The following is a 25,590-nucleotide window of genomic DNA, read 5'->3' as shown; positions in this document are numbered from 1 at the left end:
AAACGCACAGTTTAACCATACAGTTTTTGTTGCCGCCCCCCGGCTCAGATGAAGACCGCCCCCTCGACGGTACACACCTCCACCTGGCAGCCCGAGGGGGGAGGGGCCCGGATGGAGGTGGGGACATTACAGTACCAAATCAGGAGCTGGGAAGCACCATCAGTCCTGCAGGGTCACCACTGCATGGGTGAGAACACGCAAGCATCCGACCTCAAATGCTTATGTGGTGTTGATAGATGAACCTCCAGTGCTTTGATTGGGTGACTGATGTTGTGTTCTGCTGTCTCTCCAGGCCCAGAGGAACACGAGGCGAGGACCAAATCAGAGGCCAGACTCATCCGCTTGTCCAATCAAAGTCCAGACAGGGAAGCTCAGGTGGTTGTAATCCTGAACAAGGGGAGACCAGGAGTAAGCCTGGCAGGAAGGTAGGGACTGTTGCACGATGTTGACTGCCCCTGTAGCCCTACCAACTATAACCCCCCCGCCTCGTCCTGTTAGTGAGTTCCAGTGAAGGAAGCGTTCCTGCTGCTGCTGATGGACGACAGGACAAACCCAGTCCGACAGCGGCTGCTCACTGGGATTCCAACTCCAGCCTGTACCAGTCCCCAGTCAGACCTGCCGGACCAGGGTGGTAATTTTAATACCAAGTACTCAGGTTCTTCAACATACTTGAGTACGGATGGTAACCTTTTCCACCTCGCCCTTGTCGGCCAGACTTGGAGCCTAACGAAGAGCCTCTCAGTGGTGGACGAAACTTCTCTGAGCGGAGGACGATGAAGCGAGGGAGGAAGAGGAGGAGAGGAAAAATCAGCACGCAGCCATCCATCAGACGTCCAGACCAGGAGGCGTTCCCTGAAGGAGCACTTTTTGTACTTGAACGACCTCTCAGGTTCAGGTACAGCAGGAGCAACCAACATCAACACAACCAACAAGGTTCACCACACAGTCCAAAAAGGTTCACCATCAAAGTCCAACAGGTTTCAACACCACAGTCCAACAAGGTTCACCAACAGTCCAACAAGGGGTCACGCACAACCAACAAGGTTCACCACACAGTCCAACAAGGTTTCACCAAACAGTCCCAACAAGGTTCACCACACGTCCAACAAAGGTTCACCACACAGTCCCACAAGGTTCACTCACACAGTCCAACAGGGTTCACCACACAGTTCTTCAAGGTTTCATCACACAGTTATCAAGGTGCACCACCAGTCCAACAAGGTTCACCGCACAGTTCATCAAGGTTACCAAACAATCCCAACAAGGTTCACCACAACAGTCACAAGGTTCCCACACAGTCCAACAAGGTTCACCCACGAGTACAACAGGTTCATCCACACAGTTCTTCAAGGTTCTCACACAGTTTATCAAGGTTCACCACAACAGTTGTCACAAGGGTTTAACCACACAGTCCCAACCAGGAACTGCAACAACCAACAAGTTCACCAAGTTTTAATTAGATATTGCCAGACAACCACAAATAACAGCAAAGTGGGTCCTTAACCACCTCAGACAAGTGGTTGGAGGAACTGTGGGCCACAAAGTGGAAACCACACCATCTTTCCTGGTCTTGCCTGAAGTTGAGTTGGTTCGGTCCCAGAAGGTTTTGTTACAAATCTCCTTGGGATATTAGGTGTAGCACAATAAAATGGTTGAAACCGGAACCACCACTAAAATATATGGCTTAAATAAAAAGTATGGGAACTGTATCAACGGAACAATTACATATGAAATAAGCTTACAAAGACACATGGAGCCTGTAATGGAGTCTGTTAATGCAATAAGAAGGATGAACTTTTGTCTTATTCATTATTCTTTTTGTTTCATTTGTTTATTTTTTCTTTTTTTTTTGACATCATTGTGTATTAGGTATTTTTTGGTGTAAGCTATATATTGAAGTGGATATCAAAGCAGCGCAAATGTGGCCAAGTGTAAAAAGTAAAACTGTGTTGTATGTATGTATTGGAATTGTTTGGTGGAAAATACGAATGGACCTTGGTGGTACCCCGCGGTGTGGTGGGGGGTGGGCCTTAACAGGTCATCTGTGTGTTTCAGGAAGTCGAGCAGAGCGTCTCACAGCTCCAGTGAAGTCTCAGCATCTCGGCCCAGTTTCTTCGTCCCAGGAATTAACTGGAAGGTAACAAACATCCCACACTGAACATGTTTCAGAACGGCTCATAACTGGGAAGTCAGAACGATCAGATTTCATTCCCTCTCCTCGTCCAGTCGAACCGTGTCCTCCTCTCCCATCTCGTGGAGAGCGCGGAGTGAAAGGCCCGTTCCTCCCTGGTCCGCAGATGTACGACCTCTTATGGGCAGAATACGACCCAGGGAGGGGGTGTCATGGAACCAGGACCCAACACAGAAACATAGATCAGGAACCAGCTCCAGTCACAGAACAAGGAAACCGAGACCAGGACCAAACTCAGCCTCCACAGCAAGGTACAGTGAGCTGGGGAAGGAGGAGACCATCCTCAGCACAGCAGGCCTACAAGCCCTCCCCCCTGAAGAAGAAGGTCCCAAACTGGGTCAGAATCCAGGAGGAACCTGGGCCCCGACGGCACGGGCAGGCGCCTCCCAATTCAACTCCTGCCTCTGGACTTCGAAAGGCTCAGTCGGTTCCAAGCCTGCTGACCGACACAGGTAACAAACAGGAACACAGGTAACTCCAAACAGCAGTGACGGAGGACTCAGACTAAAAGTCTTCTCTCCCTCGTCAGGTGAACGCCTCTCAGCAAACCAGAGACATCCCCCCTCAGATGCTCCTCGCCTCGCCCTCGATGCCCCGCCCCCTGCAGCGTCCCCACCACCCGCCCCCCGCCCCCAAACGCCCTCCATCTACAGCCCTGCCCCTTCAGAGACAAACCAATAACCCGCCTCCCCCAAGGTTACCCCCAGCAGGAGCCATCGTCACTCTCACTCCTCTACGCGGAAGTCGTCCTCGTCCTCTTTCCTCACGGCGTCGGCGCGCGCTCCTACATGAGCCCACCGCCAGCTCAATGGGCCAAGAGTCACGCTCCGTCTCCTGGGCGATGGCCGTCAACATCCTTCGCCGAATACCCTCCGAGACCCCTCAGGGACATCATCATCAGCATCATCATCACATCATCGACGGCGGCGACAATAACCAAACCGCCTCCTCTCCAGGTCAAAGAGACTCCGCCCTCCCTCCAGTTTGCTGTGGTGTCCCTCCAATGCTGTTTTGGCCACGCCCCCGCAGGCCGCCGTGGGCCCCGGCCGTCGCCAGCCGCCGCCGCCGCAGCGGCGGTCGCGGGTAACAAGGGGAACCAGGCAGCCGCCTCCTCCCGCGGCCTCCAGGCGCGGGGCCCGGGCAGCAGCAACCGCGCCCCGTAGCCCCGCGCCGCGCCGCCGTCTCACCGTCCACCTCCTCGTCGCCTCTCGCGGCCCTCCTCCAGTGTCGTCTCCCCCCGAACTCCGCCCCCACAGGAGAGGAGCCTCAGAGAGATGAGCAGTTTTGGACTTCCCCATCATCCTCCTCGTCTGCCTCCTCCTCTTCTTTCATTCCTTCATCGTCATCTCTCCGTCCGGAGCTCGGTGCATGACGGGGAGACGCTCACTTATGTCTGCTCCCTCCATCATAGTCAGTCTTAAGGTCTAAGACGAGTCTTAAACTTAAGACTAGTCTTAGCCGGACTTCCATGTCTAGGACTGCAATCTCAATGTTAAAGATTCAGGAGCCAATCAGCTGTCAGTATTTATTTTGCTTGCTTCTCTCGCTCTGTGGCAGACCAGCAATCAGTGTGAAGACCTGAAGAGCGCTGACCAATGAGCTGCAGAGCTGCTTCAAGAGAAGCAACACACCTGTACAGGAAGGTGAGTGTGTCATGTAAGCGGTCGAAGTGACTGGAGGTCTGTCACACCACGTGACATCAATCAGCAGTGACATCATCACAGTGACATCATCAGCAGTGACATCATCATCAGTGTCTCACTGTGTCTCCTCTCTCTCTCTCCCTCCAGGTGAGTGGCGCCTCCACCCGATGACTTTCCCTCCCCTGAACCACGTCGATGGCTGGCGTCGATCAGAGGCCTTCCAGGCCATGAGGGCGGAGCTCGACTGTTTTGCCGCTCGGCACGCCGAGCTTCTGGGAGTGGAGGGGGGCTGGGAGGAGTGTGGGGAGGTGAAGACGGCGGCTCTCCTGGAGGTACTCCCTGCGGCTGCTGCAGGGGGCCGTGCACGGAGGGTCGTGAAATCGCAGACACGGAGTAGACACTACGCTCTCCATCACCTCCTCCTCCTTCCAATCCCTCCGTTCCATCACATCCTCTTCATCACCTCCTCCTCTCCTCCCACCCTCCTCGATCCAGCACCACCTCCTCCTCCCTCCATCACCTCCTCCTCTTCTTCATCACCTCCTCCTCTCCATCACCCCTCCTCCTCGCCATCACCTCCCTCCTCTGCTCATCACCGCTCTCCTCCTCCCATCAACTGTCCGCCCTCCTCTTCATCACCTCCGCCTCTCCATGCGTTCGGCTCCTTCAGTATTCCTCCTCTATCCTCATAACGTTAGCTCCTCTCAACGAGATGAAGGATCGCAGCCATGGTTTGATTTTGGACTTTTCTTCGTTAACGTTGTTTAGAAACTTTTTATCAACGTCGTGTTTTAAGAAGACGCGTGGAACTTTTCCGCATTTTCATACCCTGAGGTTCCGTCATCGTCGTTTATTATTGATCTCGGATTAGTGATCTCTGTTAATGATCTTTGGATTATATCCTGATATTGATCTTTTGATAATTGGATCTTTGGATAATTATCTCTGATTAATGACTTGATTATTGATCTTTGATAATTGATCTTGACAATTGAGCTCTGATTAATGATCTTTGATTATTGATCCTTTGATAATTGAATCTCTGATATGATCTTGATTAGTGAGCCTCTGAGTAATGAATCTTTGATTATTGATCTTTGTTATATCTTTGTAATTATCTCGTGATTAATGAGCTTTGATTAATGAGCTTTGATTATTGAGCTTTGATAAGTGATCTTTGATAATTGATATCTGATTAATATCCTTTGATTATTATCGTTGTAATTGATCTCTGATTAAGATCTTTGATTAGTGATCCTCTGATTAATGATCTTTGAATAATTGATCTTTTTGGATTAATGATCTTTGATAATTGATCTTTGTTAATGATCTTTGGAATAATTGATCTCTGATTAATGATCTTTGATTATTGATCTTTGATAATTGAGCTGTTGATTGTTGATCTCTGATTATTGTAGAAATGTTAAGCGTTAGCCTGTAGAGGTTTTTTAAAGGAGCATACCAAGATGTTTTGATTTGATGTAACTTGAAGCGTCATGATGAGTTTTCAAGTGTCGGGTTGGATTTATTTCCGCGAACTAACTGACCGCCTGTTTTTCTGAGGGACATTTTTATAACTGTTGTTGGAGGAACTCCTTGAGGAGCTCTGCTTGTTTCTAACAGTTTTTTCCTTACCCCTGACTTTGTCAGAAAGTTCCGTTTGACATTTTTCATGGTTTGTGGTCAAAATTTAATAAAACTCCGTTTGAGTTTTTTAACAGTGTTCTAGAAGCTGATTGGGTTTTTTGATCTTCCTTCATCATGGACGTCCTGATCACTGATACTGAGTTTTCTCAGCCGACGGTCCTGCTGTTCACTGATTGGTCAGCTGCCTGAGTGGACCAAGAGCAAAACAGACTGATTACATGTAATGGGAAAAAGCATACACTGCAGATGTGTGTCAAACACTGTTTTTTTTATGAACGAATTACTCTAATTTTGATGTTAATGATACAGTATTATTATACATACAATGATACAGTATTATTATACATATAATGATACAGTATTATTATACATACAATGATACAGTATTATTATACATATAATGATACAGTATTATTATACATACAATGATACAGTATTATTATACATATAATGATACAGTATTATTATACATACAATGATACAGTATTATTATACATATAATGATACAGTAACACACTCCAGTTTCTCACCTGTTTCTGGTTTGGAGAACTCAAGGCAAAGGATCTCTGAGTCGTGAGCCTGAACGTTCATGATCTCCTCCATACTTTCCAGATCGTGGATCCTACAACACACGCACACACACACATTAAAGCTGACTCAGCACTCCGTTTTCATGACTGGACTTAAGCTCCGCCCCTCCCCTCACCTGAGGACTCCCATGCGGTCTCCAGAGGCCAGGTGCTGTCCATCAGGACTGACTCTCAAGGTCCTAATGCCCGCCCTGCTCTGGTCGGTCTGCTGCCCCTCATAGCCCGATGACCCCGCCTTCTCTGTGTTGCCACCAGAGACGGTGGCGCTCTCCGTGTCTAGGAGGCTGTTTATGTTGTCATCCACGTAGATGACCTTCTGCAGGTCCTGAGGGGTCACAGGTCAGGTGTTGGTCAGGTGTACAGGTGTTGGTCAAGTGTACAGGTGCTGGTCAGGTGTACAGGTGTACAGGTTTTGGTCAGGTGTACAGGTGTTGGTCAGGTGTACAGGTGTACAGGTGTAGGTCAGGTGTACATATGTTTGTCAGGTGTACAGGTGTTGGTCAGGTGTACAGGTGCTGGTCAGGTGTACAGGTGTTCAGGTGCTGGTCAGGTGTACAGGTGTTGGTCAGGTGTACAGGTGTTCAGGTGCTGGTCAGGTGTACAGGTGCTGGTCAGGTGTACAGGTGTACAGGTGCTGGTCAGGTGTACAGGTGTTGGTCAGGTGTACAGGTGTTTGTCAGGTGTACAGGTGTTGGTCAGGTGTACATATGTTTGTCAGGTGTACAGGTGCTGGTCAGGTGTTCAGGTGTTGGTCAGGTGTACAGGTGCTGGTCAGGTGTACATATGTTTGTCAGGTGTACAGGTGCTGGTCAGGTGTACAGGTGTTCAGGTGTTTGTCAGGTGTACAGGTGTTGGTCAGGTGTACAGGTGTTCAGGTGTTTGTCAGGTGTACAGGTGTTGGTCAGGTGTACAGGTGTTTGTCAGGTGTACAGGTGTTGGTCAGGTGTACAGGTGTTCAGGTGTTTGTCAGGTGTACAGGTGTTGGTCAGGTGTACAGGTGTTCAGGTGTTTGTCAGGTGTACAGGTGCTGGTCAGGTGTACAGGTGTTCAGGTGTTGGTCAGGTGTACAGGTGTTGGTCAGGTGTACAGGTGTTCAGGTGTTGGTCAGGTGTACAGGTGCTGGTCAGGTGTACAGGTGTTCAGGTGTTGGTCAGGTGTACAGGTGCTGGTCAGGTGTACAGGTGTTCAGGTGTTGGTCAGGTGTACAGGTGCTGGTCAGGTGTACAGGTGTTCAGGTGTTGGTCAGGTGTACAGGTGCTGGTCAGGTGTACAGGTGTTCAGGTGTTGGTCAGGTGTACAGGTGCTGGTCAGGTGTACAGGTGTTCAGGTGTTGGTCAGGTGTACAGGTGCTGGTCAGGTGTACAGGTGTTCAGGTGTTGGTCAGGTGTACAGGTGCTGGTCAGGTGTACAGGTGTTCAGGTGCTGGTCAGGTGTACAGGTGTTCAGGTGTTGGTCAGGTGTACAGGTGCTGGTCAGGTGTACAGGTGTTCAGGTGTTGGTCAGGTGTACAGGTGCTGGTCAGGTGTACAGGTGTTCAGGTGTTGGTCAGGTGTACAGGTGCTGGTCAGGTGTACAGGTGTTCAGGTGTTGGTCAGGTGTACAGGTGCTGGTCAGGTGTACAGGTGTACAGGTGTTGGTCAGGTGTACAGGTGCTGGTCAGGTGTACAGGTGTTCAGGTGTTGGTCAGGTGTACAGGTGCTGGTCAGGTGTACAGGTGTTCAGGTGCTGGTCAGGTGTACAGGTGTTCAGGTGTTGGTCAGGTGTACAGGTGCTGGTCAGGTGTACAGGTGTTCAGGTGTTGGTCAGGTGTACAGGTGCTGGTCAGGTGTACAGGTGTTCAGGTGTTGGTCAGGTGTACAGGTGCTGGTCAGGTGTACAGGTGTTCAGGTGTTGGTCAGGTGTACAGGTGCTGGTCAGGTGTACAGGTGTTCAGGTGTTGGTCAGGTGTACAGGTGCGTTCTCATACGTGGCTCAGGATGTTCTTGTTGATGACATTGTGGCCGTCGATGTTCCACAGTCGGATTGTGTTATCTGAGGAGCAGGACAGGAACGATCCGGAGGGGAGACGTGCCTCATGTCCTCCTCCTCCTCCTCTTCCTCTCTCTGGATAAACCTGTGTGGACACCAGAGGAGGTGCTCACCTGTGCTTAGCATGTTAGCAGTACAGTTTAGTCTGTGTGACCTTTGACCTCACTGACCTCCAGGCTCCACACACAGGAGGAGTGGTAGAGGGCGGAGTAAAGTTTTCCCGCCCTGCGGGGATCACGGAGGTCTCGGACGTCCCACACGTAAACACTGTGGTCGTTGTAGACACACGACAGCCAGCGGTTGGTGGGGTCATAGGTCACCGCCACGGTGTCAGGGTAACGAGCCTCCGACCTGCAGGAGAACAGCTGACTGAGGAGGAGGAGGAGGAAGTGGAGGAGGAGGAGGGGGAAGAAGAGGGGGAGAGGTTGTGTTTAGAATAACATGATGAATTCCTGTGCCACCTGTCAGGTGTGTGTGTGTTATCTGTCAGGTGTGTGTGTTACCTGTCAGGTGTGTGTGTTACCTGTCAGGTGTGTGTGTATTACCTGGCCTCCACCATACTGGCAATGTCGGCCCCCAGACAGTGTGGGCGGGGCAGAGTGCAGAGGAAGTGCAGGCTGACGGGGCTGAAAGCTCTGACCGTCCCGTCAGAGCAGCCGCAGAAGATCAGCTCATCGGTGACGGACAGACAGGTGGCCTGAGATGTCTGTGGACACAGAGGTGAGACAGGTGAGTCACAAAGAGTCGACGGCTATCCTGCTGAGTCATGACGGCGTGAAGATGACGATACGTTTTTAGGCGTCTCTACAACAGTAAGTAGTGTGTCGGGGACTATTTTTAGTGGCGGATGCTGTAGTGAGTGGTCGGTTGTTCACTGGGAGGCTGCTGAGCCCGGTTCTGTGGCACGCTAAAGGTAACCTAAACCTGAGGCTGACCTCGCCATCCACCTGTCACCTCCAGTATCTGGACCAATGACAACAAACCGTCATTAATGATGTCATCATGTATTTTACAGTTTAGCAGTGGCTCCAGCGTTTGTGCTAAGCTAGAGGAGTGTCATCAGATCTCATCACGTCACAGTCGGAGGGGGACGCGACGCGATGAATCAGATCTTTGTTGTCTGGACGCTTTGTCGTCAGGACGATGTGTTTAATGTCTCTGAACAGAGCAGGACGTTTGTGTTCTCACAAAGACTGAAAATGTAAATGAAGCGAGAGAATGTGTGAGGGCGAGCGAAGAGAGGCGGCCCGGAGACCGAGACGCTGCTCCGACTGTAGAACCAGATCAGTACTGAGACTGTAGTACTCATACTGTAGTACTAGTACTATTGAACTGATACTGTAGTACTAGCAGTGAGTGGATGCTGGATGTTGGTGGACGTGGCTGATGTTGCGTTCAGGGTCCTCTGTGACAGAGCGTGGAGGGTGAAGGGGTGACATGTTTCTCAGCCAGTCAGATGAGGTGTTGTTACAAATGACAGCAGCGTGCTGTGAAACCGACCAATGGGGTGAGAGAAAGAAAGTGGGTGTGTCTGAGTCAGTCAGTTCATCCAGTGAGGTTAAAGATTCAGACGTTTCTCAACATGGAGGAGACGATCTCAGCGTGAAACCATCGACACAGTTTAATTTATTTATTTAAAGAACCTGAACAGTTATTAGATTAAATCAGATCAAATCAGATCAGATCAGATTGGATTAGATCAGATTAAATCAGATTAGATCAGATCAGATCAGATCAGATTAGATTAAATCAGACTAGATTATATTAGATCAGATTAGATTAGATCAGATCAGATTAGATTAAATCAGATTAGATTACATCAAATCAGATTAGATTAAATCAGATTAGATTAGATTAAATCAGATTAGATTAGATTAAATCAGATTAGATCAGATTATTACCTTTGAGCTGAAAATGGAGATGATGGAAGTCTTAGCTGCATTCCTCCATCTTGTTTTAAGTTTATTTCAGGGGAGCTAGCTGCTAATGTTAATGTTAAAAATAATTAAAAACATTTGACAGTTGGAAGAAATCCGGTTAGCGCGCCGTTTAAAGAGAGACTGTCACTGACAGCACGTCAGTGGTTAGCTCACCAGCTAAGCTAGACTTTATTTTTGTCTTTACGTGTCGTCAGTCTGATGAGGACTGGACAGTTTAGAGCGTCACGGGATGAACTGACTGGATCCAGGTGAGTCCAGGTGAGCTGACGACTTACGGAGGCCGAGTCAACTCTCTGCACAGGAAGCAGAGGAGGAAGCAGAGGAACTTTAGACATTAGAGACAGACAGGAAGCATTCACATCATTTCCACAGGAAGTGCCATCTGACACCTGTAACCACACCCAACAGTGATGTCACAGTGTACTGAGGTACGGTTCACACTCACCCGCAGCTCGACCCACTTGTCAAGTAGTCGCCGGTCGTTGAACTCGCACAACAGACCGGAGGAAGTGATGCAGAAGGTGGAGGAGGCCTGTCGACCCCGCCCACACGCCACGTCACTGAAGAAGTTATTCCTGAGCTCTCCCAGCAGCCCTGAACGCCCCAGCAGAGGGACAGTGGCGTTCATCTGGAGAGGATGACCAATGAGAGATCACACAGCTGATTCCTCATTAACAGCTGATCGACAATGACATGTGGGTGACATGTGAGTGACATGTGAACCTTGGAGGTGTGGCTGTGGTCCAGGTACCAGAACTTGACATGGCGGTTGCCGGCAGTAACAAAGTAGGAGCTGTCGTCTGAGAAGGAGACAGCCGTCACCTTACTGGACACCTTATTGGCTGCAACCACCACATTTTTCTAACAAAGAGGAAAAGCAGGACGTCACCTCGACACGTCGATAAAAACACGTCATGTCTCCTCGAAACATTAAACCAACATTCAGCCACCGTCCTTTAAATGTCTCCTTTTACGTGTTTCTGCTGTTGTGACGACAAACACGGAAAGTTCACAGCTGTCAATCAAACACCTGAAAGCGTCAGAGGTCTTGTGATCATAAATACAGGTATACTCAAGTTAATGTACTCTGCAGCACTGACGTACCTTCCAGTTCCACACGTTGACCATCATGTCGTGCTGGTAGCCCACGCTGACGATGTACTTCCCGTTTGGAGAAAACGCCACGCAGGCAACGCCGTATTTATGTTCCTGTAGCTCGGTGACCTGCACGCGCTCCGACACGTCCCAGATTCGAACCGCCGGCATGTGACCGCTCTGAGGGAGGAAGAGGAAGAGGAAGAGAGCAACAATAAAATCAATAATTTCTCTATCAGAGGTCGAACAAACAGGACGATGAAAATAAAACTGATGTTTAACGGACTGATCAGCTGATCATAAAAACACAAAGAGACAAGAGATCAACACGTAAATAAAATAGAATAAAAGTTTTTTAAAAACATTTAAATAAAACATTGAATTCATTTTGTTTCTCGTTTTATTTTCTGGTGTCGGTTCGATGGGATCTTTAAAGGAGGCGTCACAGTAACTCTCAGTGAACTGATCAGTGATCAGCAGCAGCTTCACTTCATGTCATGCTGAGAGTAGCTTCTGTTACACTGGAGCTGTCTCTGCTTTAACCTGAATTCACTCACAATACACAAACTGTGCTGTTGTACAACAAGCACAAGCAAGTTTTATGGGAGCTCAGCTTCTGCCACACCTCCAGCAGTGACAGCGCTGCTCGCACTACAAGGGTGACCAGACTCCGCAGTCTTTGGTATAAAACAAATAAAATAACAGAGACAAAACATCATACATGACTGTATACTAAAAGTATACACTGATATATTAATGTTGTAGTAGTTTCCAGCAGTTCTTCAGGTCACCTTTGTCACCATATAAATAAACTATATATATAGCACATCTGTACGCAGATGATGCTCTATTATACATATAAACTATATAATGCACATCTGTACGCAGATGATGCTTTATCATACATATAAACTTTATAGGACTTTAATTGTCATCCTGCCATGGTGACTCATACTGAGCATGCTCAGATACAGTCCATTCCAGACTGACGCAATGAGACCTGGTCAAACCGTGGCACCGGGTCAGGATCTGGAGTGGACTCACCTCTCCGGTGACAATATATTTCCCATCTGGAGAAAATGCTAATGTGGTGATCGCCTTTCTGAAAAACACAATAACAGCACATGCTCAGTTTAACCTGCAGGTAACCATAGCAACAGGACTGCATGAACAGGAAGTGAGAGCTGATTGGCTGAAGTTTTACCTGGAACTGTTGAAGATGTGATGTTGCTTGTTCTTCCGAGGATTCAACAGGACGACGACACACCTGCCGACACACACACACACACACACACACACACACACACACCGTGGTCACCGTGGGTTTACAGTAATATGCATGTTAGCAGGATGCAAAGACGCTGGGCGACGAAGCTGATAAGGATGCTAATGAAGAAGCTAACAGAGTTGAAGATGTTGATCTGTGACTGAAAACATGGCGTCTCGTCTGGTTGAGTGTTGGAGGGCCGGGTGGAGCAGGAAGAGAGCTCAGAGTTTATTTCTTAACTTTCAGAATGAATCATTAATCAACCTGTGACCTGACCAGCTCCACCCAGAGCTCCACCAGAGCTCCACCAGAGCTCCATGATACCACTTTATGTTTATACAGAGACCGACAGTAAGGGAGACTGGTAGAGGAAAGGAGGAGAGGAAAGGAGGAAAGGAAAGGAGGAGAGGAAAGGAGGAGAGGAAAGGAGGAGAGGAAAGGAGGAAAGGAAAGGAGGAGAGGAAAGGAGGAGAGGAAGTCGGAGTCCCTGCTGATAGCTGTACATGTGTGTCTAAGGTTGGCTAAATTAAATAGTTTCATTGTAATGCACATTTAATGTTTGTTTACTGAGTCTTACTGAGTCTTACTGGATGTTTGAGTGTCCCTCAGGATCAATATATCTGTCTCTGTTACTTCACTGTGAGCTAAATTAGCATGTAGTGACACACACACACACACACACACACACACACACACACACACTCTGCTGTATAAACAGTGTGAAGCTTTAATGAGTCTCTGTTTGGTGACTCAGTCTGTCCGACCTGAACCTTCATAAACAGCTCGCTCTCTACAGACCAGATTCACTCTGGACCTGTCTCGGTCTTTCTTGGTCTGTCTTGGTCTGTCTCGGTTTGTCTTGGTCTTTCTTGGTCTGTTTTGGTCTGTCTTGGTCTGTCTTGGTCTGTCTCGGTTTGTCTTGGTCTTTCTTGGTCTGTCTTGGTCTGTCTCGGTCTGTCTCGGTCTGTCTCAGTCTGTCTCAGTCTGTCTCGGTCTGAATGAACCAGCCCAGAGGGCCCAAACAATCACAGGTTAAAGGTTAGCAGCATAAGAATGAAGTCGGTCATGTGACTGAACACGACCTCAAACACACAGATCAGATTAGACTGACACACACACACACACACACACACACACACACACACACACACTGCTGACACACAGGGATTAGGGTGTGTGTGTGTGTGTGTTGAGGAGGAAAATTTTAATTGGTTGCTGACTCAGCTGCTTACAGTCAGCAAACGCTTATCAGTAACACACACACACACACACACACACACACACACACACACACAGAAGAAGATGATGTCATGGAAAGAAGCTCAAGATCTGTGTGGAGCCATGAGAGCCATGAGGAAACAGCTCATCACTTCCACTTATTGGTGCCGCCATGTTTTTTCAACAGGACGAGTCATGGACGACAGGAAGAGACGACAGGAAGAGACGACAGGAAGAACCATGTTTGTACACGCCATGAGCCTGAGCATGACATCATCACTAGGAGACAGACTGTACAAACACGCATGTTGACAGACTGTAGCTACAGTTAGCGCTCAGGCTAACAAACCAGTTCCAAATTACACAGCAGAGTTTAGACACACCTGTGAATGTTTACCTGAATTCAACACAGAAAACTCATCAGGAACCAATAAAGAACCAAGAACCCCACCAGGCCCGTCCACGGCGTGTTGCGTGAGCGCGCTTATTTCAAACCCACCGGGAGCGTTTCAGAAGCGCTCATCCCGCCAGACTTCGTTTACTTGCTCAGATTTGGCCATTTTCCCGGTGTATGTTCTTCTAAACATGCTTCTACATGTGGAAATTTGCTACGTAGTTAATTAGTTTAGCTTTTGTCTGTTTTTACGACCGGCAGATTGCACAGGGTATTTTATTCTGAAAATCCACTGGATTCGCTTTGCTTTTTCTGTGCCTGGGTTCCGCCCGCTTGACTAGAACGTGTATTACTCATGATAATCAACAGAGTCGGTCAAAGGCAGCTTGAGGTTGCCGAGCAACCAGGGTCAGCTGCAGGTCAGAGCAATTAACTGCAGCTGTGCTCTGTCTGTGTGTGAGTGACTGCTGAGAGACACAGAAAATCTCTAAATGAAGCCCCTCCAACTAGTGGACACTAATGCCAAACGGTAGGTGGTATCAAAAAGCCCAAATGACCGTGAGCATCCTCATCTTGTCGACCATGTGAATGCTGAATTTCAGTGTGAAGTTAAAAAATGTGACCTGGGGAGAGAGAGAAAGAACAGGTGCCCCGTGCTCCTTTGGGGAATTTCTCCTCTCCAGTTTACATGGGAGTAGATGGGGCTGTCGGTGGCTGATCCTGGAGCATCAGTGCGTCTCCCGCCAAAACTATAAGTCTGACAGCTTCAGCAGTGATATCGCTGCGTAGCCCACAAATTTTCCTACGTTTCTATGTAGGAATTAAATCTGTAGAGAGACATTTGTGGCCACAAGAGCCGTTTGCAAATGTATTTTTTGACAAACGTTTCTCTCCCTCTCCACTCTAGCGATGATGTAACGATACGATTTTTTGTTCACAATGTTTTTTTAATAAAAATGAGCTACAGACAAATTATGACCAAATAAAATCTTTTTATTTGTAGGAAAAAAATCTTCGGTGCTTTCTTTACAGAAACTCTCAAACAGTTTGTGTTCTCTTATAAAAAGTTCATCTTAAACAACAAACACAGATATCTGCGTTCTTTAGAAACAGTCTCACAGTAAACTGCTGTTAGCTGCTGTGATGTGCAGTTTTCCTCTCGAGGTGGCGTAACGTTACTTTGCTTCTCACTGTGGCTGATCTGCTGCTGCATGTTGCTGTTATATGTTAGCACTACATGTTTTTGGTTTTGTCTGTTTCTCACGGTTGTACTTGTGTACATAGGGAATCCAAAATGCTCCACACAGCTGATTTCAAACTGCTCGCTGCGTCCTCTGTTTCAAAGCTGTTTTCTACCGTCGCCATGTCTTCCCTCGCTCTGTCTCCGTACCTACGTAGTGACGTGAGTCACGTGACAAATGAATCACCAACCAGTGACTGTTTTTAAGATAACGTAACCTATTTCTAATTTAGAAAAAGAAGAAAAAGAACATATCCTACTTCTCTCGCATTCCCAAGAATCATGATTAATTTTTTCTGTCAACCGATGCGAATTGTCGCACATTTGTACCGATACAATCGTGTCACGATGCATCGTTACTTGATCGGAGGAGCAGCATGCTGAAACTCCTGGAACATGTATAATCAGTATGGGACAGAGGATGGATGGATGACTTTATTCATCCCTGAGGGGTAATTAGGTCATCATAACAGGATCATTTGAGTACAATAAAAATACAATAGAATAAAACACTGAGGTAGAAAAAATAAAAATAAAATACAGAATGAGACACAGACACTTAAAAAACAGATAAACAGGTAGATAAGGTGCAGAGGCAAGATGATGGTGCTGTTATTGTTCAGAACAGTAAATAATAATAATAATAATAATAATGAAGACAATAAATCGTCTGTCGCTAGAGGACAAGACTGCCTGAGGACTTCCCATGATGCACTGCTCTTCCTCTATGTATGTTACTAACTCAGCTTCTTTGTTTTTCACACACACACACACACACACACACACACACACACACACACACACACACACACACACACACTCTGCAGCAGCGATGTGTTCAGGTACAGTTTGTACCACAGACCACATCTGCAATGCAGCAAAGAGAGACTCTGTCTGTCTGCCTGTCTCTCTTCCTGCCTGTCTCTCTGCCTGTCTGTCTGCCTGTCTGTCTGCCTGCCTCTATTCATTTATTTATTTTGTGTTTTTTGGGGGTGATATTTTTGTTTTCTGATTGAATTTTGTGTTTTCTTACTGTAAATAAAAAATTGGACCAATAAAGTTTTGTTAAAGGTCTCTATCTGTCTGTCTCTCTTCCTGTCTGTCTCTCTTCCTGTCTGTCTCTCTGGGTCCGGTCGAATAGTCAGTTTTGCTCAGGAAGCTTCCTCACTGAGTGAAATGACCTGGAAGTGTTAATGTGTCCGCCGTGATAAGAGCGGTTTAAATTTCTCCTTCAGCAGAGGACACGGAGCATCCTTTAGGAAAGGAGGTGATGCCATCCCACAATTCCTTGCGGCAGCGACAAAACATGGCGCTTCATCTGCTTCTGTGACAGCCGGACAATATTCATTATTATTCACTCTGACGCTGATGATGACGTCACAGTTTGACATTTCCTGATTGAAACAACCCGGTCAGAGCGCGGGGAGGATCTAGGACAGACCTGGGCATTAGGCGTCCCGCACATCCTGTCGGCTGTACCTATGTGGCCCGCGTGAGGCTACCCAGATACTAGAAATCAATACAGTACAACCAGTGCTTTTATTCTGAAGGTGATATAAGTACGTGCATGCGTGTGTGCGCACCAGCACAGAGATGCGTTATTCAAAAGAGACAGTTAAAAATAACTTGTTGCTAAAAATGAATGTCGACTTTTTAAGACATGGACTCCAAGGAAACTCGAGTGTTGCTGTCTTAAAGACTTTCATTGGAATCGCCACTACGTGACCAAACACGAGGCTAATGATTCACCAAGCTTCACGCATCGGGATGCAGTCGTCCGGACGAGTTACGTAATTGCCGTTTACTGATGAGGAGTTCACTGAAGAGTGTTTGACTCTGGAAATAAAGAACAGTCTGAGAAGGTCCCAGACGAACTGTAAGGGCAAAGCACATCGTGGGAAATCAGCTTCAGCTGCAAAACCAAGTGAACTATTTGGATTTTTTCTCCTTGGCTTTGGATGAGAGCAGCGAAGGACTTTAAGCAATGCAGTCAATAAAAGGGCCGATCTGTTCACAGAGGTAAATGCTTTGACAAGCTGGGACGGGCATGGATCAAACTGGCAGGTGTCACCACGGACGGTTAAGTGTCGGACTTTTGAAGAGGATGCAGGATGAAGTGACTGAAAGTAACCCCGAACAGAAATTGGTATTTCTTCACTGTATCGTTCATCAGGAGCTGTAACTAAAACCGTGACCTTCATCAGGGACGAAGAACCTGATCTGTCCTCATGTCCTCTCCTTCACATCTGTCCTCATCTCCTCTCCTTCACATCTGTCCTCATCTCCTCTCCTTCACATCTGTCCTCATCTCCTCTCCTTCACATCTGTCCTCATCTCCTCTCCTTCACATCTGTCCTCATCTCCTCTCCTTCACATCTGTCCTCATCTCCTCTCCTTCACATCTGTCCTCATCTCCTCTCCTTCACATCTGTCCTCATCACCTCGTGACGTTTTCCATTGAGGTAAATTTTTTGACTATTCGATGGTACCCTCTGTATCTCTCTCCTTTGTCTCTCTCTCTGTCTGCCTGTCTGTCTCTCCTTTGTCTCTCTCTCTGTCTGCCTGTCTGTCTCTCCTTTGTCTCTCTCTCTGTCTGCCTGTCTGTCTCTCCTTTGTCTCTCTCTCTGTCTGCCTGTCTGTCTCTCCTTTGTCTCTCTCTCTGTCTGCCTGTCTGTCTCTCCTTTGTCTCTCTCTCTGTCTGCCTGTCTGTCTCTCCTTTGTCTCTCTCTCTGTCTGCCTGTCTGTCTCTCTCTCTGTCTGCCTGTCTGTCTCTCCTTTGTCTCTCTCTCTGTCTGCCTGTCTGTCTCTCCTTTGTCTCTCTCTCTGTCTGCCTGTCTGTCTCTCCTTTGTCTCTCTCTCTGTCTGCCTGTCTGTCTCTCCTTTGTCTCTCTCTCTGTCTGCCTGTCTGTCTCTCCTTTGTCTCTCTCTCTGTCTGCCTGTCTGTCTCTCCTTTGTCTCTCTCTCTGTCTGCCTGTCTGTCTCTCCTTTGTCTCTCTCTCTGTCTGCCTGTCTGTCTCTCCTTTGTCTCTCTCTCTGTCTGCCTGTCTGTCTCTCCTTTGTCTCTCTCTCTGTCTGCCTGTCTGTCTCTCCTTTGTCTCTCTCCATACATTGCCCCGTCGCCTTGCCTCTCTCCGCTCCACTGACCCACTTCACTTCACTGAGTCTAAACACAAACGGACCAATCAGCAGCCCTGCTCCTCTCACACCCACAGCTGATTGGACAGTTCAGTGGGGAGGAAATAAAAGGCAGGAAGCTGGACGTCCCCCAGCACTCGCCCTCAGACATTCCCATCATTCCTCAGTGCTCAGCTCGCAGACGATCAGCTGATGTCACTGATCTGAAGTTTGTCGCATCACGACACTTTATAGCATAAAGAACCAAGTGTCATTTCAAATGAATCTGACGAGTTTACGTGAACGTTAACGGCTCACACTTGAAGAACATCTGAACGATTCAAAGAACTCCATTATTTCCATCGTTTAGTCTGATGATCACTTTCTAAATTAATCAACAGGACGAAAAAATGATTCATCATTATCAGATCAGTTAATAATTAGAAACTGACTGAAGCACCCCTGAAGAACCGCTGGAGAACCCATGACGAACCCCTGAAGAACCCATGAAGAACCCATGACGAACCCCTGACGAACCCATGAAGAACCCCTGAAGAACCCATGATGAACACCTGAAGAACCCATGAAGAACCCCTGAAGAACCCATGATGAACCCCTGAAGAACCCATGAAGAACCCATGAAGTTCTGTGGTGTCAGAGCCTTTTCGGATGACAGACACCTAAAACACTCGACTCCCGCTATACGTCCAGAGAAACATCTTGACAACAACGTTCCCCTCCAAACCCTCCAGAACTCATGAACACATTGAAGAACCCTGGAAGAACTGCCCAGTCTTTTCCAGGCGTCCTCCAGAGCAGACCTGTTGTTGTGTGTGTCCTCAGTGAACACGTGACGTGTGTGTGTCACATGATGAGTTTAATCTGATCATGTCGTTATCCTTTAAAGTCCTGAGCTGAAGGACTGAAGAGTCCGTCACACAAACAACATGACTCACATCACCACTTCAACTCCTTTCAACTGTTTGTACACTTTATCTGACGCTTCATCTCGTGTCAGGACTTTCCATATCTACACTTCATTTACTTTGACAGTCAGTCTACTCTGAGCTCCGTGTTTATCCTGTTTACACTTCACTGAACACTTCGACTCCTTTCACTGATCCTGAACCTTCATTTCGACCCTTCTCAGACGTTACACTTCGACTCCTTTCAGTGCACAAACAGGAAGCGTGTTCTCACCCAGCAGGATAAGCCAGCAGTCCGGTTCGCGGGTCGCAGGCCAGCGCTCGGTTCCCCGGAGCCGTGATACCGAGAACCTTCTCCAAGGTCACCTGGAGGTCAGAGGTCAGAGGTTAGTTACATTCAGGTCATCATCAGAACTCTTCAGCCGACCCGTTTAAGAACAGCTGATATTTTGTGGATCCTTAGAACACCTTGAGTTATCCCTTAAATCTTCCTGGAGTCCTTGAACATGGATACCAGAGTGTCCCCGACCAGAACCAGCTGAAGAACTGATCAGAACATCATGTCAGAACCTCACCACGTCCTCAGAACCAGCTGGTACAACCTGCTGGTTCTGTCCGCGCCCGTAAACTTTCTTCATGCTGTCGTGACATAACAGCTTCTGTCCAATCAGGTCGCAGCTCAGTCTGTGAAGCTAACAGCTGTTAGCATGTCAGCTAACATCAGATGCTAAGCTAACAGTAACTCCCGTGTGTGAGCGTGATGTCACGTGACTCCGGCTGCTGCGTCACGTGACTCCGGCTGCTGCGTCACGTGACTCCGGCTGCTGCGTCGCGTGACTCCGGCTGCTGCGTCACGGCTGCTGGGTCACGTGACTCCGGCTGCTGGGTCACGTGACTCCGGCTGCTGCGTCACGTGACTCCGGCTGCTGCGTCGCGTTAAATGGATCAAAACACGTTAAGATGAATCATTGAATCAGCTGAAACTTTATTTAGCACGAGTCAGTGCGACGCTTCTGTGTGTGTGTACATGTACTGCAGATACTACATGTGCTGCAGATACTACATGTACTGCATGTACTACATGTGCTGCAGATACTACATGTACTGCAGATACTACATGTGCTGCAGATACTACATGTACTGCAGATACTACATGTGCTGCAGATACTACATGTACTGCAGATACTACATGTGCTGCAGATACTACATGTACTGCAGATACTACATGTGCTGCAGATACTACATGTACTGCAGATACTACATGTGCTGCAGATACTACATGTACTGCAGATACTACATGTGCTGCAGATACTACATGTACTGCAGATACTACATGTGCTGCAGATACTACATGTACTGCAGATACTACATGTGCTGCAGATACTACATGTACTGCAGATACTACATGTGCTGCAGATACTACATGTACTGCAGATACTACATGTGCTGCAGATACTACATGTACTGCAGATACTACATGTGCTGCAGATACTACATGTACTGCAGATACTACATGTGCTGCAGATACTACATGTACTGCAGATACTACATGTGCTGCAGATACTACATGTACTGCAGATACTACATGTGCTGCAGATACTACATGTACTGCAGATACTACATGTGCTGCAGATACTACATGTACTGCAGATACTACATGTGCTGCAGATACTACATGTCCTGCAGATACTGTGTAAACTGCAGTAGTGTGAACTCGTGTCTCAGATGTTTGAGGTCAGTTTAATTACTGTCACAGTCAGTTTGTCCTCGATGAGACGCCCACACAGACAGACAGACAGACAGGCAGACAGACAGACAGATACAGACAGACACAGACAGACAGATACAGACAGACAGACACAGACAGACAGATACAGACAGACAGGCAGACAGACAGACAGGCAGACAGGTAGACAGACAGACAGACAGACAGATACAGGCAGACAGACAGATACAGGCAGACAGACAGGCAGACAGACAGACAGGCAGACGCCCTGCAGGGACACACAGACAGGAACAACCTGACAGACGGGTGGCTCGCTCCTGTTTGTGTTTCTGCTTCACAAAGCGGCTTCAGACAACTTTCAGAACCAGAGGGCCCGGTCCAGACCAGAGGGCCCAGTCCAGGTCCAGACTGTGGACTAGTTTGAAGATAAACAATTCCTGTTAATCCAAACTGATAAAAACTGACCTGAGACCTGAAAATGAAACTTTATTGACTCCAGCTGACTGAACACTGTGTGTGTGTGTGTGTGTGTGTGTGTGTGTGTGTGTGTGAAACATGCCAGCTCAGCAGGCTGCATTCAGCTGTGTGTCCTCACATCGTCAGTAAACCTGAACACCAAATGTCTCTTAAAACACTAGTGTGTGTGTGTGTGAGGACCAAAGTCACAGAGACTACGTCCAGGTTTTAGACAGTCTGCGGGGACGTCACGGAGACTACGTCCAGGTTTTAGACAGTCTGCGGGGACGTCTCGGAGACTACGTCCAGGTTTTAGACAGTCTGCGGGGACGTCACAGAGACTACGTCCAGGTTTTAGACAGTCTGCGGGGACGTCACAGAGACTACGTCCAGGTTTTAGACAGTCTGCGGGGACGTCACAGAGACTACGTCCAGGTTTTAGACAGTCTGCGGGGACGTCACAGAGACTACGTCCAGGTTTTAGACAGTCTGCGGGGACGTCACAGAGACTACGTCCAGGTTTTAGACAGTCTGCGGGGACGTCACAGAGACTACGTCCAGGTTTTAGACAGTCTGCGGGGACGTCTCAGAGACTACGTCCAGGTTTTAGACAGTCTGCGGGGACGTCACAGAGACTACGTCCAGGTTTTAGACAGTCTGCGGGGACGTCTCAGAGACTACGTCCAGGTTTTAGACAGTCTGCGGGGACGTCTCAGAGACTACGTCCAGGTTTTAGACAGTCTGCGGGGACGTCTCAGAGACTACGTCCAGGTTTTAGACAGTCTGCGGGGACGTCTCAGAGACTACGTCCAGGTTTTAGACAGTCTGCGGGGACGTCTCAGAGACTACGTCCAGGTTTTAGACAGTCTGCGGGGACGTCTCAGAGACTACGTCCAGGTTTTAGACAGTCTGCGGGGACGTCTCAGAGACTACGTCCAGGTTTTAGACAGTCTGCGGGGACGTCTCAGAGACTACGTCCAGGTTTTAGACAGTCTGCGGGGACGTCTCAGAGACTACGTCCAGGTTTTAGACAGTCTGCGGGGACGTCTCAGAGACTACGTCCAGGTTTTAGACAGTCTACAATTTAAAACAAATATTTTCAGTGTGTGTGTGTGTGTGAGGCTCGTGCGCGCGCACCTTGTCGCTCAGGTCCTCTTTGTGCCGCCCGGTCCCGGTCCCGGTCCTCCGCCTCAGTTTGATGGACGGGGACCGCAGCAGGTTCTTGATGCGGCTCCGGATCGTGCCGCCTCCCTCCGCGGTCATCGCGCCGTTAGCTGGCCGGCTAGCAGCCTCTCTCAGCGGCTGGAGTCTTTCTTCTCTGTCGCTCTCTCCTCCGCGGCTGCTGACGCTGCAGCGGTCATGCTGTCTGCGAACCGGGCCGTGCCGGGCCGGAGGGTTCAGCTAGACCGGCTCCGGTTTTGGTTCTGGATTGATCCGGATCAGGGGCACCGCTTTCGCGGCTGCTCCGCATCTTAGACCTCCGCCACAGCGAAGACACGAAGCGGCCTGAACAGGACCCAGGACCGGACTGAGCCGACTGACGCACCGCAGCGTCAACACCGCATGCGGCAATGACCTGAGTACTACCGGTCAGGCTCTTCAAAATAAAAGACACGCAGTTTATTTTGCCTGTTGTTAGATCAGATTATACTTTATTCATCCACAACGGGGAAATCCATTTATTACAGCAGCAGAGTTAAAGTCTGAAGGACAAACACAACGAACAGACAGAACTATCTATAACTTACACATGTAAACAATAAACACTAACAATAAAAATAAACAATAAACACTAACAATAAACACTAACAATAAACACCAACAATAAACACTAACAATAAACACTAACAATAAAAATAAACAATAAACACTAACAATAAACAAAAATAAACACAACATAAACCACTAAATAAACACTAACAATAAACACAATAAACACTAACAATAACAACAATAAAAACCAATAAACACTAACAATAAACAATAAACACTAACCATAAACACTAACAATAAACAATAAACACTACCATAAACACACTAACCATAAACATATAAACAACTAACAAACATAAACACTAACCATACAACACCTAACAATAAACACTAAACACTAACCATAAAACTAACATAAACACAACATAAATACAATAAACACTAACCTAACATAACATAACACTAACAATAAACAACTAACAAATAAAAACAATAACACTAACAAATACAACAAATAAACACTAACAATAACACTAACAATCAACCACTAACCATAAAACATAAACACTACACATAAACCACTAACAATAAACACTAACCATAAACACACAACAATAAACACTAACACTAACAATAAACAATAAACATAACAATAAACACTAACAATAAACACTAACCAAACAATAACACACTAACCATAAACCACTAACAATAAACACTAACAATAAAAACCATAAACACTAACAATAACACTAACCATAAACACTAACATACAACACTAACAATAAAACACTAAACACTAACACTAAACAATAAACACTAAACAATAAACTAACAATAAACACTAACCATAAAACAATAAAACACTAACAATAAAACACTAACAATAACACACTAACAATAAACAATAAACCATAAAAAACACTAACCATAAAACACTACATAACACCAATAAACACCTAACAATAACAAACACTAAAAACACTACCTAAACAATAAACACTAACAATAAACACTAACAATAAACACTAACCACTAAACATAAACACTAACCATAAACACTAACAATAAACACTAACAAAACACTAACATAAACATAAACACTAACCATAACACTAACAATAAACACTAACAATAAACTACCCCATAACACTAACAAAAACACTAACAATAAACCACTAAACCACAACCATAAACCACTAACAATAAACACTAACAATAAAACAGTAAACACTAACCATAAACACTAACCATAAACACTAACAATAAACACTAACCATAAACAGTAAACACTAACCATAAACACTAACAATAAACACTAACAATAAACAATGTGCAGAAACGATTGCTGAAGGTCAGAGTGATATAAAAAGTATTGCAATGTAAATTTTATTTAGTTTTATTTGACGACATTTGACTTGTAATAGATTACTGTTGTTATGATTCATATTTTAATTACATATGTTTATATAACATGACGTGTTAAATAACAAAACAGTTCGTCACCTTTTTTTCAGTTTTATGCCATGTTTTTACTTTGAAATTAAAGCATCATCACTTCCGGTGTCGTCGTGTGTGACGCTGCTTGACGCAGCTCTGACGCCTGCACGCTGCAGTGAGCGCGGTGTAACGCGGCGGCGCCCCCAAGCGGCGGAGACACAAACTGCAGCTTCACAGTGAGGAAAAAATAAATAAATCTGAAAATAAAAAAATATTCAAATATAAAATTTTAAATTCTCTGAAAATTTTCACATGACAAACATTAAAAGTCTGTCAACAAACATGTAATAAACATGTTGTAACAAACATGTTGTAATAAACATGTTGTAACAAACATGTAATAAACATGTTATAAATGTTGTAACAAACATGTTGTAATAAACATGTAATAAACATGTTGTAATAAACATGTTGTAACAAACCTGTAATAAACATGTTATAAATGTTGTAACAAACTTGTAATAAACATGTAATAAACATGTTGTAATAAACATGTTGAACATATATTTCTGAAATGTGGCGTTCGAGGTTCAAACTGGATTTTGTGGGCGGTCCTTAAAGGGTGGCTCGATGACACGCTGAGGCCACCCTGAGCAGAGACAGAGATGAGTTTATCTCACTAAAAGTTTCAGAGTTCGTCATGTGACTTTCTGACGTGTTTCAGTCGCTTCAAAATGGCCACTCCACTGCTCCCATGAGTGGGCGTGGCTTCAGCACATTCAGAGGACACGCCCCCTCAGTCCTGATTTCAAAAACTTTTAATCATTCAAATTTGGCTGGGTGGTTAATGACACTTTCTTTAGTCTGACAAACTCAGAACACATGTATTATTTCAGACTTTAAAGACAAACCAACTCTAAACGTTGTATGAACGTTCAGAAAACCAAACGAGGCGTCTCAGG

General features: G+C 46.6%; 1 protein-coding gene across 1 annotated transcript in view; it reads right to left on the bottom strand.

Annotated features, from left to right (window-relative positions):
- mapkbp1 (mitogen-activated protein kinase binding protein 1) overlaps positions 1-23,055 on the bottom strand; it is a 40,018-nt gene extending 16,963 nt beyond the window's left edge. The window contains 13 exon segments of the mRNA XM_027274843.1: positions 6,012-6,103; positions 6,188-6,396; positions 8,038-8,184; positions 8,270-8,468; positions 8,645-8,805; positions 10,315-10,332; positions 10,485-10,667; positions 10,763-10,900; positions 11,144-11,314; positions 12,179-12,236; positions 12,339-12,401; positions 19,568-19,659; positions 22,613-23,055. Coding sequence (XP_027130644.1) covers positions 6,012-6,103; positions 6,188-6,396; positions 8,038-8,184; positions 8,270-8,468; positions 8,645-8,805; positions 10,315-10,332; positions 10,485-10,667; positions 10,763-10,900; positions 11,144-11,314; positions 12,179-12,236; positions 12,339-12,401; positions 19,568-19,659; positions 22,613-22,738 — 1,657 coding nt within the window. The 5' untranslated portion in view covers positions 22,739-23,055.
- Between the last annotated feature and the right edge of the window lie 2,535 nt (positions 23,056-25,590).

Source organism: Larimichthys crocea, chromosome XXIV (genome assembly GCF_000972845.2).
Source record: "Larimichthys crocea isolate SSNF chromosome XXIV, L_crocea_2.0, whole genome shotgun sequence".
NCBI lineage: Eukaryota > Metazoa > Chordata > Actinopteri > Sciaenidae > Larimichthys > Larimichthys crocea.
Note: the sequence above shows the minus strand (reverse complement) of the source record. Positions and strands in the feature narration are given on the sequence as shown.